General features: G+C 47.5%; 1 protein-coding gene across 1 annotated transcript in view; it reads left to right on the forward strand.

Annotated features, from left to right (window-relative positions):
• The window catches only part of CFDP1 (craniofacial development protein 1), an 89,162-nt gene extending 70,753 nt beyond the window's left edge, over nucleotides 1-18,409 (forward strand). The window contains exons 6-7 of the mRNA XM_004584035.3: nucleotides 9,205-9,363; nucleotides 18,093-18,409. Of these exons, the coding sequence (XP_004584092.2) occupies nucleotides 9,205-9,363; nucleotides 18,093-18,183 (250 nt within the window). The 3' untranslated portion in view covers nucleotides 18,184-18,409. The remainder of the gene's footprint in view (nucleotides 1-9,204; nucleotides 9,364-18,092) is intronic.
• Nucleotides 18,410-20,760: the final 2,351 nt, after the last annotated feature.

Genomic DNA, 20,760 nt, shown 5'->3' on the forward strand with positions numbered 1-20,760 from the left:
GGAAAGGAACCATCTTTCCTGGCACTTACCAAGTTTAGACCTTCTTTGAAAGAACTGAACTAGGTGGGTTAATGAACACAATCATCAATTCCCCATTATGGCATGGAACTCAAACCCACTGAGTTGGTTGATTTCAGCAGACCAGGAGACCCTTAGCAGAATGTTCTTCACAGAACAGAAGGCCAGAAACTCTCTTGGAGCATTATGCTGCTAGTGAGAATGCCTTGTGGTGCATGTAGCTTGTCCCAGAGGGAAAGCCCCTGACTCCAGTTAACTATCTCAGAAATGGAAGTTCCTGACCACAACAGTGAGCAGGGGACTGGCCAAAGAACCTCTGTTGCTTTTGGGGCTTGGTTGTTGTCAGGCTGGTAACAAATGGCTGATGTGTTACGTATGAAGTTACTTAAACCAACAGTCCTCCCATGTTGTCAGTTGAGAGGCCAGACCAGGGAAAAGCTAACCTCTATGCTTAACAACATGTTGCAGGTAAAGGGAAGAATTACAAGTGGCTTCCTGTAATGTTGTTCTTGGATTGGCATAAGAGTGGTAGAACTGGATAGTAAATCACTTTTTATTTGTGTGAAAAAGCTGCTGTTTGCCAGCCTTAATTTTCACCTTTTGCTTATGGGTGCACTTTTTTGCTGATACTGTATCAACTTCAATAACAGATTTAAAAGTACTGACACTTTTCAAGGCACAGGGCACTTCAGATTATTTGAAACATCTTCTCTTAGCTGGGTATCTTCTCTTCTGTGCATAGAGTCACGTAGAAGGCAGTCAGTACATTGTTGGGAAGTGAACGTGATCTAAACTGTCTCCTGCTGGCTTCCAGTCTGTTCCTCTGAGTAGTCTGATCTTAGGCTTTGGAGAGATTGCTCAGAGATTTACATAGGTGTATAATGAAATTGGCCCAGAGATTTGGATTTTCATTCTTAGGGATTTCATCTAAACCCAGAAAACATCTGCAAGAGAACAGTAGCGCTCAAGAAGGAATTACCAATAAGCCTCCTTCTCATCTCTCAGAGAGTATCCTGCCAATTCCAGACCCTTCCATGGCTCTGGGAAATAGTGCGAGTGTAAGCTACGAAAGGGCACTGCCAACTTGTGAACAGATGACAGATTATAAGGAAACTGCCAGTCTTTGCCAAAGCATCTTTTTCCCAGATCATATGTGTTTTAGCAGGACTGTCCAGCCAGGCTCTGTGTGTGTCAAGGTATCTCCATACCGTCTTTTGGAACTGACTCTTCTGGTCTGTTTAAGTGCAGCTTTGAATCTTTTGGTTATGAGAAAGAAGTCATTTCCATGAGTCCATTGTCACGCCTCAGGGGTTTTGTTGTTGAAAACTAGATGATTACGTACCACAGCAAGTCTGTGCTTTGTTCTAAGTGAGTCACAAATGAATTAGACAACTTCAGGACAGCAGGCATTGCAAGAATGGCCACCCCCAAAGAAACAGTGATAGAGGGCTTGGCAGCGTGGCCTAGTGGCTAAGGTCCTCGCCTTGATCCCATATGGCCGTTGGTTCTAATCCCAGCAGCTCCACTTCCTCTCTATCTCTCCTCCTCTCAGTATATCTGACTTTGTAATAAAAATAAAATAAATCTTAAAAAAAAAAAAAAAGAAAAAAGAAACAGTGATAGAAACTAAACTGGATTGTGGACAGGTCTCTGAGGTTTTCTACCACCACCACCCCCCCCCCCCACCCTAGCTCTAGCCTTCAGTCGCGGTGGAGACCATAGGCATCAGGAGCACTGTGAGCTGGCCTCCAGCCTCTCCAGGAACCCGGCACAGCTCACCTTGGCAGAGCAGCAACTCAGAGAAACGGAGGTTGGACCACAGCCTCAGCTGCTCCCTCTTGTGCCTCCATAACTGTGAGATTATAGTCTCTTTCTCTCTCTCTGGTTTCTCTTTGAAGCCAGTGATTGTGTCTTGTGTTCTTGTGTCCCTGTTTATGACACTATGTTATGTAGAGTTCTCATTGATCTCTGCTGGATGAGCATCAGCGACTATGTCCTCCCCTCTGGGAAGGCCGCTGGGTGCCAGGGCTGATTTTAAAGGCCAGCCACAGGGTACAATGATCTTCCCCCCTTCCTTCACAAGTAGTTGGTGAACATGTCAGGTTTTCTACTTAAAAAATTATTTCCCGGGGCCCGGCAGCGTGGCCTAGTGGCTAAAGTCCTCGCCTTGAATGTGCTCTGATCCCATATGGGCACCGGTTCTAATCCCGGCAGCTCCACTTCCCATCCAGCTCCCTGCTTGTGGCCTGGGAAAGCAGTTGAGGACGGCCCAAAGCTTTGGGACCCTGCACTCGCGTGGGAGACCCGGAGGAGGTTCCTGGTTTCCGGCTTCGGATCGGCGCAGCACCAGCCGGCTGTTGCACTCACTTGGGGAGTGAATCATTGACAGACGGAGGATCTTCCTCTCTGTATATCTGACTTTCCAATAAAATAAATAAATCTTAAAAAAAAATGATTTCCCCCACTCCCTTCCAGGACTTGTTGTAAGTAAACAGCATCAGGGATGTGTCTGAGAAGTCCGATGGAGCAGTCCTCTTGCTGCAGAACAGATGGGTGCTGGGTGAGTCGGTTCTGCTAATAAGCATGGAACAGAGTAAACAAGGCACCATGATACCTTTATGACAGAGGCAGCAGCACGGAGTCTGTCATCTAGTTACAAAGGAATTTAGTTCTTGGGCTAGAGAGACAAAATGAGTGCTTGCAAATTGGCGTTGTAAACTCAACCCAGGAAGGTTAAAAAGATGACTGTCATTGTGCCTTCTCTATCTCTTGACTTGATTGGATTCCTGAGTTTTTTGTGGAAGATTGGTGTCTGATATTGAGATTTCACTGAGCTAGTTGTGCTGGAAAGGGAGTTGAAGACAACTACTAACTGATTGATGAATAGAGACAAAATACATAGGAAGGAATACTTAAGTATCTCTTATTGGGGCTGGCATTGTGGCACAGTGCACTAAGCTACAGCCTTCCATGGATGGGTTCCTTTCCACATCCTTCTTTGGTGCACACAAATAATCTATATTGGTACGCCAGTTGAAGTCCAGCTAGTCTTCTTTTTTTTTTTAATTTAACTTTTTTTATTTATTCATTTATTTTTTAATTGGAAAGGCAGATGTACATAGAGGAGAAGAGACAGAGAGGAAGTTCTTCCATCCGATGACTCACTCCTCAAGTAACCACAACGGTCAGTGCTGTGCCGATCCGAAGCCAGGAACCAGGAATCTTTTCTGGGTCTCCCACGCGGGTGCAGGGTCCCAAGGCCTTGGGCCGTCCTCAACTGCTTTCCCAGGTCACAAGCAGGGAGCTATATAGGAAGTGGAGCTGCTGGGATTAGAACCGGTGCCCATATGGGATCCCGGCGTGTGCTAGGTGAGGACCTTAACCACTACGCTGTTGCTTCAGGCCCTAGCCTTTGTAATTTTTAAGGCTTTTCTTTAATAAGACTTACTGTATTTTTTTTAAAGATTTATTTATTTTATTACAAAGTCAGATATACAGAGAGGAGGAGAGACAGAGAGGAAGATCTTCCATCCGATGATTCACTCCCCAAGTGAGCCGCAATGGTCGGTGCACACTGATCCAAAGCCGGGAACCAGGAACCTCGTCCAGGTCTCCCACACAGGTGCCGGAACCCAAAGCACTGGGCCGTCCTCGACTTCTTTCCCAGGCCACAAGCAGGGAGCTGGATGGGAAGTGGAGCAGCCGGGATTAGAACCGGCGCCCATATGGGATCCCGGGGCGTGCAAGGCGAGGACCTTAGCCACTAGATCACGCCGCCGGGCCCTACTTACTGTATTTTTTAAAGGCAGATTTATAGAGAGAGGGAGAGGCAGAGAGATCATCTGTCTACTGGGTCACTCCCCAAATGACAGTAGCTAATGGGGTGGATCAGGCCAATGTCAAGAGCCCACAACTCCGTCCAGGTCTTCCACGTGGGCAGCAGAGACCTAAGCACTCACATCATCCTCTGTGGCTTTCAAAGGCATATTACCAGGAAGCTAAATTTAGATGCAGAGAAGCTGGGACTTGAGCCAGTGCTCTAATATGGGATGCAAGTGCTACAAGTAGTGCCTTAACACACTGTGCCACAACCCTGGATCCCAGGATTACGTTGAATTTTGTAAGGTCAGTAAAACACTGTGATATCCATGAAGCAGTAGTTGAAAACATCATCGACCATTCTGAAATGTCCTGGGACCATTCCAGCATGTCTCGGAATAAGACTTGGATGTAGCCTGTGAGTATGTGAGTGGTACAGTTCTCTGCAATCTGACTTCCCAACGGTGGCAATAGGTGGTGTTGAATAGAAGTACTGTGGTCCATCAAAGTGGAATTGCAGGCAGTACCCTGCCCTCAGGGCTGAAGAAAGAAAGATCCATGGTTCTTTTGATCTAACACAGCACTGGTTCCTTGTCACAACTTGTTGGCGTCGCCATGTACCCCGAGCCGAGCGGAGGGGCTAGGGTTACAAACAGACAACACATAAGACAACACAAGACAACATGCAGTGGGTCACTCTTGTACACAGAATGCCAAGTTTATTCCAAGTATCCTGCATCTTTTATAGTCTGCTTAGTCCCTCCCAGTATTATCCCAATGTTCAAGCAACACCTAAGCTCCCCTGGGGACATCTTAACAAAAGGAAAGTAAAGAAGAGGGAACTTGCAGTCAAGCCAGGGGCTAAATGCATTAGGCCAAGCTTGCCCATTTTGTTATCCCTTAGAAACAAGCTAAGCTGTAGAGTTAACCCTTGGGAGACCAGGGCCTACAACAACTGAAAAATCTCCAAGGACATGCTGACCCTCTACAGTCTCCCCGGACAAGCAGCTGCCACATGCATGCAGGAAGTGGTAGGGCTTTATTTCCCATGGGCTGCCGTTCCCAAGGGCTGTGGGCTGCAGCAGGCTCTCCCCCGTGTGCTGTCACAGCCCTTGCCCCGCGACAGCCTCTGCCTGGTCTCGCTTTCTGGATGCCTGATTGATACACCATCAGGCAGAGATGGGAGGCAGGCTGTGGTAAATGTGCCTTCCTGGAAGCCTGGGTGGAATGAAGCCAGGATTGGGATGCCGTATATGCAGAAGTGAGAGCCCTCTGCAGCCTGCAGGGGCCCCGCTCCAGGTTCTAGGAAGAAACTGATGGTTCAGTTATAAGGAGCCTCCCCTGTGTTTTGGCTGTTGCTATCAATGTGTCATTCACCTTGATCTATCCTCAAATAAAAGACAAGTTATTTTGCTTTAGAGACTATCAAATTAGGACATCATAAACCATGTTAATGACCCAGTGAAGGCAGAGCTGAAAGCTTTCCCCTAAAGCGTAATAGCACAGATGACGCTTTGTTCGTGCTCAGTGGCAAACAAGGCAAGGGAAGTGTATAGCTTTTTTTCCTTTTCTGGAAACTGCCTGGCTGCTTTAGAGTTCAAAAAACCATCATTTTCTTATAGTTTTTCAAAATGATTTGTCCAAAAGGCGGCATAACCTGGGAAGACTGTGAGAGCCAAGGCTGCAGGGTGAGAGGACATGCGGAGCCTCAGGGGCGCCCATAGAAACGGAAGTCCCTGAACTGCACAGAGAGAGTGACAAGTATTTTCCTTAGCGCCCTCCAGTCTACAAGTGCTCTGAATGCCAGCTCTTCTGTTGAGGCCCGATTCTCTTCTAACTGGCTCTGTGATCCAGGTGACATTGTTGACTGTGGAGTGCCCTCTGTTTGCTAACTATCTCCTTGTGGTAAAGAGAGGTTTACAGGAAATTGAATCTCCACAGAGAAATGGAAATTGCATGAGGAAGTCATGTGTGTTTGGCATGGTGATTATTCATGTTGGAGTACCTAGCCTGGAGTCCCAGCTCTGCATCCCATATTTGGGTCCCTGCCACCCGTGGGGAAGACTGGGGTTGAGTTCTGACCTCTCAGATTTAGCCTGGCCTAGTTCTGACTGTTGCAGGCATTTGAGGAGTGGGAACATATGTGTTTTCTTTCTTCTCAAAGAAATGAACAAAGTTATTTAAGTATTTAAGGGATTACAGGAAGAGGATTATTTTTCTTAGGCCTAGCATGATGGCTAATTGCCTTGCATGCACCAGGATCAATTTGTATCCCAGCTGCTCCAGGTCCCATCCATCTCCCTGCTTGAGGGCCAGGAAAGCAGTGGAGGATGTCCCAAAGTCTTGGGCCTGCACCCTTGCAGGAGACCCAGAAGAAGCTCCTGGCTCTTGGCTTTGGATCGGCTCAGCTCCAGTTGATAAGGAGGGTCACAGAATCCATGACAAGGATTTTGAGTTGTAACTATTTTATTTGGGGAAAATTCTCATGCAGCAATAGTGAGGCATAGATAGCGTGAGATAAGAAGGAAAACCCAATACATGTGGTTTTCAAGCACAAGAGCTTGATGTCTCCACAATTCCTGAGAAGCCTTCAGTGCGGCTCCTGGAGCTGGGCAAGCGTTGGGGTAAGGGTACTTAGCCACCAGCTCCTGTCCCCCTGGGAGAGTAGCACCGATGTCAAGAACTGCATCACGTGGCCCTGTAGGACCTGTGACGTTCAGGCAGGGCCAAAGGCCTGCAGCCAGAAATAGGAAACCCCCAGGGGTGTGCTTTTGGTGCAATGCCATCAGTAGTGAGGCTGAGCTTGCCCGGAACTGTCCAGTGTAGCTACAGCTGAAAGGACATCTCCCAGGAAGCACTGGTGCTTCTGCAGGGAAAGAACAAGGCAACGATGGAAACAGCAGCAGAGCTGCCTGACCCAGAGGTCGGTGGAGGCCTTCTGATGAAAGTGGTTTCTAAGCTGAGAAAAAACCAGACAGAAGGGAAGGAGGCAGATAGAGATGAACTGCAAGCTCAGAACTGTGTGGTTGGGGTAGAGATTACGAGATGGTCACGAAGGAAACAGAGAAGAGCCATGTAAACAGAATTATGTGATCAGATTGTATTCTAGAAAATTCATTCTGATCAAAGTATGTCAGTAGATGCTAGGATAGGGCTGATGAGTGAGGGCAGGATAAAGCAGAAGTCAGAGTGACCTGTTAAGAGGCTGTTGAATTATCTAGATGAGGAAATGTAAAAAATTAGAACTAGGGCAGAGGCCGGCACATTGACATATCAGGTTAACGCTCTGCCTGCTAGCACCAGCTGCTCCACTTCTGGTTCATCCCTCTGCTTGTGGCCTGGGAAAGCAGCAGAGGATGACCCAGGTCCTTGGGCCCCTGCACCCACATGAAAAACAGGGAAGAAGCTCTGGCTCCTAGCTTCAGATCATTTCAGCTCTGGCGTTCTCTCCCTGTAAAATCTGCATTTCAAATGAAAATACGTATTTAAAAATAAAGTAAGAAATATATTCAGTTTCCATATCTCTGTTTGTGCTCTGTTCCTGGCCAAACTGTGTGTGTGTGTGTAGATTATCACAGGTGCTGTTGTGAATAGAAAGTAGCAGATTCATTTAAAATGTCAAAAAAGGGGTTGACGCCATGGCATAGCAGGCTAAGGCTTCACCTATGACACTGGCATTCTATATGGACACTGGTTTTAGTCCCAGCTACTCTACTTCCAATTCAGCTCCCTGGGAAGCTGCACTCTACTTCCAATTCAGCTGCACCTGGGAAAGCAGTGGAGGATGGTCCAACTCTTTGGGCCCCTGTACCCACATGGGATATGCAAAGAAGCTCCTGGCTCCTATCTTTGGACCTGCCCAGCTCTAGTCATTGCAGCCATTTTGGCTCTCTCTGCCTCTCTGCCTTTCCAATAAAAATTTCAAAAGGACTATTTGAAAGCAGCTTAAGCAAATTGGGAAGTAAAACTGCTGTCAACACCTCAGGGACCATCTTGTCCTAGAGATGAGACTGCAGAGTACAGGGCACCGTGGTTCCTCAGAGATGTCTCCTTGTCCTAGAACTGTATCCTCTATTGGTTTGACCTTTGTGTCATTTAACCTCACTGAATCCTATTTATTTGGCCAACTCAACACAAAGATAATGACACTGTTATGAGCGGAAGTTAGGCTCAGCACATAGTGGGGTGTGACCGTGGCAGGGAAGCAAGCATCTCTGGACCAGGAATCAGGGAAAGATTCTGTGTAGGGTAGCCCAGCCCCAAGAGCTTATGTTCAGTGTGGACACTGGCCTGCCGGCCCTCCACAGCAGGGTGAGGTTTCATGATGGTCTAGAAACCAGTGGCTTTTGAGTTGCTGAGAAGGTGACTATGGAACCACTTGGAGAACAAACACCCTAGGACAGCATGCAGTGTTTCCAGTGTTCGCAATTGCTCGTGGTTCCCAAACATTTAACCCACGTATGTCTGTGAGGCTGGGAACAGTCTTCAGATCCCAACTCAGTAACTTTTAGTTTTGTGAAAGAGGCCAAAAGCCATGTGCCTTGTGTTGATCCTTCCTCTTGTATCACCTTTCACAAACTAGCTGCCTTCTGTTTTTCTTGCTGTGTCTCAGGCATTTAATGATGACTAGAAGCATTCAGTCTGCCAAGACTTGAGCTTGGGTACATGGGGTCTCTTCCACGGCCCCTGATTGCATCCCCCAGCAGGCCCACAAGGAGGCTGTACATTCCCCTGCTCATAGGACAGAAATGTTTGACACCTCCAGCAAGAATGCGGGGACCAGCCCACACGAGGTGAAAGTGTCCTTGGGGCTTGTTTAGGGTACTGCGACCTAAGACTTGTCAGTGCTGGGAATGTGTTCTCTTTCTCAAAAGAACACCGTGGGACTTCCCAGCACAAGTGATGGCAGTTAGGGAGGCCAGTGCTGTTGCCTCGGTGACCCCGAGCCAGGTGGTGTTTTAGCTTTTACGTTGAACATGTGCTGCAGCTTGTGAATAAGCAGTCACTTTCTGGAAGACAAGCCAAGACACACGTACTTAAGGAGCATAGAGTCGTACAGGCAAAGCTGGAGTTTGAACCTGGGCGTGGGATTCCACAACCACGCCTGAACACACCGTTCTTCCCCTTCCTGCAAGCGGAGACCTGCCCTCCAGAGCACACAGAGGTGTTGCAGGACTTCGCAGCGTGTGGGCAGTCAGAGATGTCAAAAGTCCCATGTGCTGCCCGGGAGGGAAATGCCTTGGGTGCTGCTTGGCTTCCATGAGACAGATGGATGCAATTCAGGGAACCCTGTGCCCATCAGAAAAACCATTCATCAGCGAGAGGAGAATGTTTACCTGCTATGTTTCATATTTTGTTTTTCCTTAGGTTAAAAAGAGCAAGTGGCATGAGCAGCCTTTTGGGGAAAATTGGAGCCAAGAAGCAGAAAATGAGCACCCTTGAGAAATCTAAATTGGACTGGGAGAGTTTCAAGGAAGAAGAAGGGATTGGTGAAGAATTAGCCATCCATAACCGAGGCAAAGAGGGGTAAGCAGTAGCATACTCCTGAGAGGCCTCAGAATTCTGACATGATTTCTTGGAAACAAACTGCAATTTTTAAAAAACGGGCTTTTCATGGTGAAACAACAGTTGCAAGTGTAACTAGGAGGGAAGCTGTTCTGTGGTGGGGCAGGTCCCACATGTGGGAGTTGCTGGTGGTGAAGGGAAGAAGGGCATATGAGCAACACTGCTCACTGTGCCAGTCACATCTGCCAAGCTGGATATGCTGAATTGCGACTCCAGGGAGTTGTAAGTCGCCTGGCTTATTCACATGGCCAGTCGGGCTCATGGTAGCAGCATTGGCCTGGTCTGAGTTATTTGGCCTTCAGAGTAGCCAGATTTGCTTAGATGCTTCCAAAACAATGCCAGCAGAATTCCTAGATGTTGTTGCAGTGTCGTGGGAGTTTTTTGGTTTTCCTTCATTTCTCTATCTATTTATTTATTTGTTCATGTCATTGTGACCCCGGGTGGGGCTTCACCCATGGCCACAGCCTGTCTGATGTGCCTGACCCTTGAACAATGTCCCAAGCCTTTGCTTGCCCATTTCCACCTTATTTGGGAACACAAAGATGTCCACAAAGTACATAGTTGGCGGTAAAAATAGTCCTTCCTTCACATGTTTGTTCTCCTGCTGGTTAAACCAAAAATGAAGAGCGTATGTTCAGAGTCTGGAAGTAGTTATGGACCCCAGAAGAAGAGTTACTACAGAAGTGGGTTTGAGGCTCCAGGTCAACATCATTCCCCAGCCCTCGGGGTGAATGGAAGTGTCCAGGGGCAGCAAACCAGGCACCTCTGAGGCTCAGCTCCTTCACCAGTGAGGTTGGGATAATGCTGCCGCCCTCACCATGCGTTTGTGAGGGTCTCGTGAAATGATACATTTATACATCTGTTACATGTATGTGAAGTAGGTGAGTCACTTTACAGCATACCTGTCAGTAAATGCAGGGAATACATTAGAGGAAAGGCATGAGGAATTTTTAAGGGGAGAAGGTCATATATCCAAATAAATCCTCAAGATTGTTTGAATGAACCTGGGAGCCAACTAGTATGCTGTGCCATAAGGCGTTTCAGTGACTTTATGAGCTTATCTAGCGATCAGACTTCTCAGGCGGGGGAAGCCAGAACCATCTGGGAAGGCCCAGATGAAGCACTGACAGGAGTGGGTGTTACCTCTGCCAGGCGAGGCATTTGCCCCGGGCCACCCCACTCTGATTCAGCTCTGTGAGCTCAGAGCTCCCTCCTGTTCTCAGCTTTTGCACAGGGATCTAGGGCAACAGAGGAGCTGCTAATGCATACTCCTCTTCATTGATGATGCAGGTTGGACAGCATTCACTCTACTCGAGTTAATAGAGTTCTTATAAAAGTAAGGGGTGGTGCTAAGTGAAGATCTGGCCGAGTTAATCACATATAGCCTGGGAGAGAAAACAAGATTAAAAAGACAGAGGCCCAGTTGCGGGCCTGTCAGGCCATGGAAAATTTCATCATTGGGCTAGGGAATAACTAAGAGCCTGCCACTTTGCTGTTCTGTTTTTTTGTCCTTTGTTTGAGCAACATCCCTCTCCTGGATTTCACAGATATGATGATGTTTTTCTTTTTCTTTTTCTTTTTTTTTTAAAGATTTATTTATTTTCATTACAAAGACAGATATACAGAGAGAAGGAGAGACAGAGAGGAAGATCCTCCGTCCGATGATTCACTCCCCAAGTGAGTGCAATGGCCGGTGCTGCGCCGATCCAAAGCTGGGAACCTGGAACCTCTTCCAGGTCTCCCAGGTGGGTGCAGGGTCCCAAGGCATTGGGCCATCCTCAACTGCTTTCCCAGGCCACAAGCAGGGAGCAGGATGGGAAGTGGAGCTGCTGGGATCAGAACCGGCGCCCATATGGGATCCTGGGGCTTTCAAGGCGAGGACTTAAGCCGCAAGGCCACGCCGCCCGGCCCGTGATGATGTTTTTCTAGTGCAGATCTGATGAGGCTGTGTTCTGCCTTGGCCCCTCTCACCTGCCCACTTCAGTGTCCACCTCAAGCCACCCCCTCAGTTTCCTTTTCCAGCTTCTCCAGACAGCACAGGAGTTGGACCCCTCATGCAATCTAGAACAAAAGCTGCAGTTTTGATTCTCACCTTGGCCTATTGTGAGAATCCCCTGGGGAAAATTTCCAAAGTTCAGGTGACATTGTCATCCCTGTGTAGTGCTACTGAATCCCGAGTCTGGAACAGATAAGTCACAGATACCTGTGTCTTTCAATCACTTCACAGGTGATTCAACTAGACAGCTAGGCTGAAAATCACTAGACAAATCAACATCAAGTTTTTGGGGGAAAAAAATTCTGGAGGCAACAGCCAGACATCAGTATCATTTCCGGCACACATACAACTGGAAAGCCAGCTGCAGAGTGGGTGCTTTGGGAAGTGTACCAGAGTTAAAGGAGTGCAGGCACTAACTAAATGTGCTTGTTGAAATTTCTAGAATTCAGGTGTACTATATAATTTCCAAAGGAATAAAAATGAAGTGATTTTTTTTTCAATTAACCACAACAACAGAAAGATATGAGTTAAATAGAACAAGCTAGACCAATAGGAAAAACAAAATGAGACGAAATTGAACACTAAATTCATCTGTGTGTTTCTATGAAATAGACAAAACCAATTGCTCCAGTTAAGACATAAGAAATATTTTGAATTTTTAACAGAAGTTATATGCAGCTTAGATTTAGACAATTGTATTTAAAAATGCTGAAAACTAAAAAATTAGATGAGTCATGCAGATACTGACAAAAGAAGATGGATATAGCCATCGTAATAGAAAAAATAAGCTTTGAGACAAAGCTGTTTCTAAAAAATGAAAAAAGCAATTTATTCGAGTGATAAAAAATACCCATCTTCCCTGAGAGATAGTGATCTGAGGTGGAATGTGCTGTGGCCATCATCTCCTGAAGCTCCACACAGGCCTTCCCTGGGACACTGCCCTTCCACTCCTAGTTTTGTTCCCAACAGAAATACATAATTAATGTCCAAAGACGGAAAGCCACTCAGAGGTCTATCAATAGGGAAATAGAAAATGAAAGTGTGGTGTGTTCACACAATGGGATGTTGTTGTTCTTCAGTGGGAACACAACACAGAGAAACTAGGAACATAATGCAAAGAGTATGAGTCCTTTGTGTGAAGGTCAAAACCAGGCAAAACCTTTGTGTCCATTAGTTCAGTCCGTGAAAGAAAGAAGTCCATGAAAGAGTACCATGTATGGTGTCATTCTGTGTCAGATCAAAAAAAAAAAAAAAAGGCACTGCTTAACTTCAGTGTTGAAGAAACAAAAAACTGAAAGTGAGAAAATGAGTTGCCAGGTCCTGAGCAAGCTCACTCCTGAGTAGCTGTTGGTGTTGGGGTCAGACTTACTCAGGAGCCCTCAAGGCTAGTATCCGTGTGCTTCTTGACCCCTTACCAGAGCTTACTTCATGGAGGTTCATTTACCTTGCCATTGCATTCTTCCACTTGTGCATCATTTCACAATAAACTGAATGGAAGCTGAGTTCCACTCTTGACCCTACCATCAAGCTGCTATGGGCAGTAACCCCTGTTTCTCTGTAAAGCGAGGATAATGGCACCCACCTCTCAGGATTCCTGTGAGAGTTAGGTAAGTAGGAGACACCTGCCAAGTTCAGAGATAGGAATCCCCAGTCCTCCCACCTGCCGCCAACTGACCACACGAGGCTCTAGTTTTATCGTGAACGCTAGATGCTTGCAGGCCTTGCATCCCTTCCTTACATATTCCTGCCAGTTCTTCCACTATGGAGTCTTTTCCACAGAGGCAGGAAGCAGAACTGGGGGCATCTGTCCCCGTCCCCCTTACCAGCTTCTCTCCCTTCCCTGAGCTGTTGGATTTGGGAAGTCCCAGAGTAACCATCTCTTGCTCCACAGGAAAGCTCGTTTGTCTCAGAACTTAACTACCATTTTCTGCTGGGAAAGTTGCTCTCCTCTACCCTGCTCATTCCACTGAGCTCCAGACTTGACACCCCCACTTGAATGTCTTAGCCATCACGCTCCACATCACTGTGAAAAGAAAAACCAGGTGTCGTCCTCAGTTTCTTTCTGTTTACATCCTAAGTTCTACCTGTCCTTCCTTATCCAGCACCACTGCCACCTACCCCAGCTCCAGCCACTGGCATCTGCCTGTCTGTCCTTCCATGTCTTGTCCATCCAGCATCTGAGAAGCTGCTTGAAGAATATAAACCAGCTTCATTCCTTCCTTGTTCCAGTAGCACTTCAGGTCAATCTGTGTTAAACACTCCTTATGCTGACCAGCCCTGGCCTCCCCAAGCCCACCCCTATCCTGCCTTCCTCTTGTCTGCTGCAACCCAGCCTCAAGGCCCATCTGTGGTGCTACTCCCCAAGGAGGCCCTGCTTGTCATCTTAGTCCTGACTTGCCTCAGAGTGGCCCATAGCTCAAGAACTGTCAGCCCTATCACCCTGTTTGTCTTATTCACTGATTGACTAACATACCTATTCTGTTTGATTATCTATGCCAAGCCCCAAGGGCAAGGTCTTGTCCCTAAAACCCAGAGCAGCACCTGCACCACTAGCCAGCAGAAGCCATGGCTTTGTTTGGCTGCCTGACAGGACTGGAATTAACCACCTAGAAGAGAAGAGAATAAGTCAGGATGGTATCTCCATCATTTCCAATAGGCAGAGTTGATTGAAATGCCCCCACCAGTGATGGCTCAAGAGAATGGATTCCTGCCACCCACATAGAAAACCTAAGTTTCCAGCTCCTGGCTTCACCCCAGCCCAACCCTAGCTGCTTTGGATATTTAGAGAGTGAATCGGCAGATAAGAAATCTGTCTGTTGTGTGTGTGTGTCTGCCTGCTTGTCAAATAAATAAAAGCTAGAAAGAAGTACCCACAAGAAGCAGGTGTCTGTCTAGCAAAGATGGCTGCCTTTCCTGCACACCCTAATCCCCAGAACCTCATGCACCATCCAGGACCAGAGTCGTATGCTCCGGTGCATTGAGCATGGCATCCCTCTAGCCCTGTCACACAGGCTTCTTGGTAGTCATCATCACCAGCCCTGCTTTCCAGCAATGCCAAGGTGGAGGTTAGCATTGCTGGGGAGAAATCACTCGGAAAACTGCAGAAATGCAGGTGTGTTAGCTGCTGCCATCTGCTAATCCAATTGAATGTCTCGGAGTGTGACGATTGGAAACCAGGTGATTTTTTGATTCAGAGGGGCATGACGAAGGGACCAGGGGAAGCAATTTTCTTTTTCAAAGAATCTGTCTCCATGACCCCTGAGTGTCGTTAAAAACCAGCACATCCTTGAGGTGACATAGAAGTGAAGCAGTGGAGAAGAAATTGAATTAAAATCACTCTGCTTTCACTCTGGCCCTTCAGGTATTTATAAATTAGATCCAGGGTGGGGGCACAGGCCTAGAGAGTGTCAGGCAGATTGCTTTTTTTCAGCTGCACCTCTGGAGGGCACGAATGATCATCTCATTATATCCATCCTGAGCTACCTTCTAGCCTAGGCATGTTCCACTGCTCTGTGGAGTGGAGAATTGAGGTACGCCCTTTTCCATCCCGTGTTTGCGTTGAGCTGAATGCTCTCTTGAGGAATCTCACACTGGCTGTGCTTGAAGTGATGTGGGAGTAACGCAGCAAAGGCCTCAGTTACATGCATCTGTGTCCCATTCCCCTGCATCTCCCTCTGTTCACACTTGTCCTAACCTGCATGGAAGAGGCTTCTTGTGGCGATCTGCCTCAAGATGACCACATGATGGAGCTTTTAGAAGGCAGCACAAGAGGCCAAAGTCAGCTCTTTGATCTCTTGGGAGTGGGTTCGCTAACTGCGGGAATTGAGAGACATCTTCCCTGGCTGCATTTCCTACCCTCTTGTCCCTCTCTCCCTCCCCATTTACCTCGGCCTCCGGAAATAATTGGGGTTGAAAGGTCCAAAAGATAAAAGATGTCATGGTTGGTATGTTTAACCTGGTTCTAAAAGGAAAAGCTAGAAAATCCCCAAGGTTCTTGTACTATTAGGGTGTTTTATTATAGAAAGTGAAGACTGCCTCTTAAATGGGCCATAAAAGACAGCAGTAGCAGGAAAGAATGATGTGTCCTCCACCCCAGCTCCCCTCTGGGCCCAGCTGAATCAGGCCAGGCCCCCAGGAGGGTAGGCATAGGCGGAAAGAGCACCAACACGGTAAATGAGCAGGAGTTTCATTCCATTGTTTGTCTCTGGGCCACGTAAAGGGCTTGGGAATTCCCTGAGGCTCAGTTCAGATAGCTGAGTACTCAAACCACCTTAGAGAGAGCAACAGTCAAACATCCCTTCCTCTTTCTGGAGTGCTGGCCTTTGGTCCCTGTTCCACAGAGTGATGGGTCAGTAAGCTGTCACCTGCAATGCCAGCATCCCATAGTAGCCCCAGTCTCTGCCACTCCATTTCAAATTCACCTCCCTGTAACGCGCCTGGGAAAGCAGCAGAAAATGACCCAAGTGCTTGGGCCCCTGCCACCCCATGGAAGACCCAGAATGGAATTCCTGACTCCTGGCTTCAGCCTGGCCCAGCCCGGCTCTAACTATTATGAAGATCTAGCGAATGAACCAGTGCATAGAAGATCAATCACAAACATGTTCGTTCATTCGTTCTTTCTTTCTCTCTCCCTCTCTACCTCCCTCTTTCCCTTTCTCTCTTTCCCTCCTCTCCACTCATTCTCATTGTCACCACTTTTCAAGAAAGTAAGTCATTAACAATAGCAGCAGCAAAAGTGGGGAGAGAGCAAGAAGCCCCTTCTCCTATGGTTTTTTTTAAATTTTATTGTTTACAAAGCACCCCTCACAGAGTTATTTGTATCTTCAGAAGGATATTACAATTTTTATTACTATTTTACGGGAAAAAAAATAAAGCATCAAACATTAGGTATCTTGGCCAAAATCGAAAAAACAGTAAATGCAAGAGCCCTTGTCATCATTAGCACTTTTCTGTCTCTTCACAAAAGGGGAGTTCATGTCCAATAGTTTTTTTTTTTTTTTTCATGGTCTTGTCAGTAAATCAGGACTATTACAGGATCCTGTTAGCATCTGCAGAAGACTGTGGGTGGGGAGTGAAGTCACAGAAGTGCCGTGATAGCCTTTGTCTAGGTTGCCATTGGAAATACGGTGCATCCTGCACATGCTGCCAAGGCCTTCCCTAACCCAGAGATCTGCCTGCACCTGCTGGGTCAGTGTCCAGTGTCCAACCTGGGCTTCCCTCTTGGTGGTCTCGAGGTCAGCTCGATCCAGTACAGCTTCTGGGAACTTGCAAGGCATTTATTCATGCTCAATGAGCATCCTAATGTAAACATCACTTGCTGTTCTTCGAAGGAAAGTAGGAAGGAAAAAACACAAATCCTTGAAACCACACACTTCCTCGCCGTCCTCTCTCCGCCTTTTATCCCTGACAGGTAGTTCTCACTAGAGGGCTTACAGAAAACCTAAGAGCGAGTCATAACCTTTTCCTGCCAGGGTCACACCCCAGCAACAGGAGTAAGATTCAATTCCTGATCTCCAAGTCTGCGAATTTCCACCAGCCCTCTGCATGCAGGTGGCAGAGGGTCAGTAGCTGAGTGGACCTGCCCTTCACGGGAGTCTGATGCTGTAGAAAGTGGGACCTTAGCTCAGCAGCGGGACACAGATCCAAGCCTAGTAACCATCTCCTCACAAGGGTTATGATCTGGTAACGACAGATGCACGTTTTCCACAGTGCAACCAAAGAAAAATTAGTGCACAGATTCAATTACATCTCCCATTTTCAATGGCAATTTTGCTCTCTCAGTAGATTAATTAGCAGAGATCTCCTGCCCCCAGGCAAATGGTAGCACACTTTATGGCAAGACGGTGCATTAAAATGCATGCTGTGTCTCAGCTGAGCACGCATGCCTGGGTCAGCCTGCAGTGCCTCCCCCTGTGCCTAAGAGGGCTGGGGGAAACCTCATTTGCTGACCCTGGCCCCCACTTAGAAGCAGTTACATGGGCTTTTAAGGGGAGGCACCTGTTCTTAGGAGAGGTCATGTTAACAGGAGTAACCTGGCCCAAACCGATGCAGAATACTAAGGAGAGGAGCCAGGTGGGAGCAGAGGCACAGAGGGAAGCCAGTTAATCAGCGTCAGTGTGCACCCACATCCCTATGCCCCCTTCGCATTCCTGGCAGCTCCATGAGATCTCAACTGCTGCCCTATGTCTTCCATTTTCAGATGCAGCTTTCTCACATTGTGATTTTGATACATAGGAGGCATTGCTTCTGTTCCCTCAACTCAGTACCCCCTAATGCCAGGGCAAGAAACATGACCAACCTCCTGGGAGGCTGAATGAGACTTAGAGAGGTTCAGTCCTTAACTAGCATTGCCCAGCTCGTGTGTAACCAAGCTAGGGTTTGGATCTGTGCTTGACTAAGCTGTTTTCTTTATTTTCCGCTGAAATCTTGTTACAAGATTGTCTCAGAGCCTCTATTGTTCTTGCCCTTTGATGAGGTGTTGCTCTCCCCAGTCCATTTTCTTTTCACTCACATCTGGCCCACAAGCAACCTTGTTTAGCTGAAAAAAGTGGTTTGATGTTCCTGAAAGCATTGTGGGTGGTCGCTCTGGGCACCAGCTGTGTTCACCCTGTGGCAGCTGTGGGGCCTGACAGAGCAGGGGAGGCCAGACTCCTCCCAAATTCTACTGACAAGTTCTCTCTTCATCTTCCTGCAGGTACATTGAACGGAAGGCTTTTCTGGAACGAGTGGATCACAGGCAATTTGAAATTGAGCGTGATCTCAGGCTGAGCAAAATGAAACCTTGATGTCTTGGGAGATCAGTAGCAGCTTAATCCTGTTTACAATGTGAGCTTTTTATGCATCTGTGACATGCTTTCCATTCACTGCTTTCAGGCAAGGTCTCTTTTTCTACATTGAAAGTCCCCTTATGTATCTTGACTTCACATAATTTCATTCGTTTTACTTTCAAAAATTTGTCCGTAAGAAAATAAGATAAAATAAAAGGTGGTCCTACGAGGCTGCTGAAAATGATGACTGCTCACCGTCTTCTTGCCGCAGAGTTGTTGCCAGTCCTTGCCAACCACAATGGAGAGAGCTGGCCAGCCTAACATAGGTGTGAATTGTTCATACGCACCAAGCTTTTTGTGACCTTGACCTTGCTCTGGGAGCCTGGGGGGAGGTGCACAGTGACTGCATGACACCATGTCCCTGGTGTTTGTGTGCGTCCCCTCAGACTTCTCTCTTGCACTTCCTGAGTGGGCTCCCCCAGGCTGAAAATCAGGATAGTTGATGGCTGAGGTGGGGACTTTGCCACAAGCTGATGCTCCTCCTGAGGAACAGCCAAGCTCAGTGTGCTCTCACCAGGCTAGTTCTTAGTTTTTGGTTTGTCAGAGAATACTCTAAAAGACTCTTTTTTTTTCCCTATAAGTTTTTAGTGAAAATTTAAGTCCCAAATTCCTACTTAGAGCATGGTGTTCTCTGGGGAGCAGCAAGGAGGTAATGAATTCTGTGTGGAGAGGAAAGAAGGGGTAGACACCATTCTTACAAACAAAGCATTAACCCTCACACCTGCTTATGGTGTTGAGGCAGGGAGAGGTTAGGTGAAGGTGACATTCCAAAGGCTAGAATCCCCTGGAAAGGTGGGGGTGTAGCAGTGCCAGCAGTGCCGGTCTCTGCTGTGGACTGCAGGCCGGGAGGGAGGGATTGAGGAGCAGGTGACAGATGAGCCAGCCAGCACGCCTGCATGTTCAATCTTGTTGCAAACATGGAGGCTTTTCTCCATTTGGTCTTTAAAATTGTCCCAAGAGAGTGAGTGGATTTAGAGATGAAGCACGATGGGTCTTGTCTTGGTGAACTGTGAAGCTGGGAAAGAAGTATATGAGGTTCAGTATGCTGTTGTCTGCCTTTTAGATTCAGGTTTTTTATAGTAGAATGTTCCACAAGACTACACAAGAAAGCCAGGATTCCGCTCGGTTTGAGCAAGGACTTTGAAGGGTTCTGAGCTGTTTGGAAGAGAGTGGGCAGCATGCCCCACTTTGCAGAACCCTACATCTGTCCTAACAGCTTGGAAACTAAACTGCAAAGTCTCTGTCACCTCATCTTCCCAATGTTTGAAGTGCCGCCTCTGACCCCTCCTGTTCACTGCTTAATGTTGTGAGTCAAGTTCAAGGAACAGAAGAACTTGCCAGCAAGAGAGATTGCTAAGGCATAGCAGCTTGTTCTACAAATGAGTGGCTGTGGTAAGCTAAAAGCCAGAAATCCCTTGGCCCTGCTTGGCCATCCGTACTGGCCTCAGTGGTGTGGCTGCAGAATGAAAATTGCCCGTGGCACCAGCCAGACTGAAGTAGGTGGTTGTCTGTGGGGATACTTAAGGCAGGTGTGGACTGGCCTTGGTCTTCCTCTTGTCATTGAACTCCTGCCCAAGTCCATCCATGCCGTTGAAGGTCTGGCTTTCTCAGGTAGCATTGCCACCTGTTCCAATCCCTGCTTACCTTACCTGCCAGGAAATGCCCCACCACTACAAATGCCTTTCCCTTCTCAGACCACTGAGGCCTGGCTGAGTTAAATTATGTTCATCATTACTCTGGAAATCCCTTTCCATTCCCATCTTCTGTTTGAACCATGGCCAACCCTTTCCGTCCCGCAGTTGTGTTAAGAGCAAGTGAGAGATGTTTTATCTAACTCTTCATGTTCACATGTAGTGAAAACTACCTCCCACAGGAAATGATGTCCCTCATCCAGAAGTTGGTTGACAAGGAAAACGTTTGCAGGAAGTGGAAAGAATGAGTCAGTGGTGAGGGATGGTTTGGTGGCTCAGCCCCCCACTGTGGCCTGAGGGATAGAGGAGCCTGGGCCTGTGGAGCCCAGGGACTCCCCAGGAGTTGCGCTCTGGCCGTCTGTTGCCATTAGTGCTTTCTGCAGTGTCCAGATATACTTGTTGGATTTGCAGGGCTTCTGTTACCTTCTCTTAGTCAAATCTGCCCTGAAACAGTATAAGATCAGACAGCAAACAAGCCTCTCCGTAGGCCCCGCTCACCTACTTCCGGAAGAACGCAGAGCTCTAATTAGTTCTGCAGAGGGTCTCTGGGGCTGAATCTGTTGCTGCAGCTAATAAAACAAAACTGGGCTAAGAGCCTGTCTTCCTGAGAACTGTGTAGCGCAAAGGATTGGCTGAGTGGCTGGCACCACAGAGCTTCAACAGAAGAGGAGTGAGGTGTCTCTGGCAGCACGGCTGGGAACAAAGGCTGAGTGATAGGCTAGCCCTCTGGTGCTGTGTCGCCTGTGGCGTCAGCTCAGCAGAAGCCCTAGTGCAGCTGGGTGAGATATCACATGTGGTACAGGGGGAATGCAAGTGGTTGGTGTGATCATGTGATACGGTGTGT

This window comes from Ochotona princeps, chromosome 16, assembly GCF_030435755.1.
Source record: "Ochotona princeps isolate mOchPri1 chromosome 16, mOchPri1.hap1, whole genome shotgun sequence".
NCBI classification, from domain to species: domain Eukaryota; kingdom Metazoa; phylum Chordata; class Mammalia; order Lagomorpha; family Ochotonidae; genus Ochotona; species Ochotona princeps.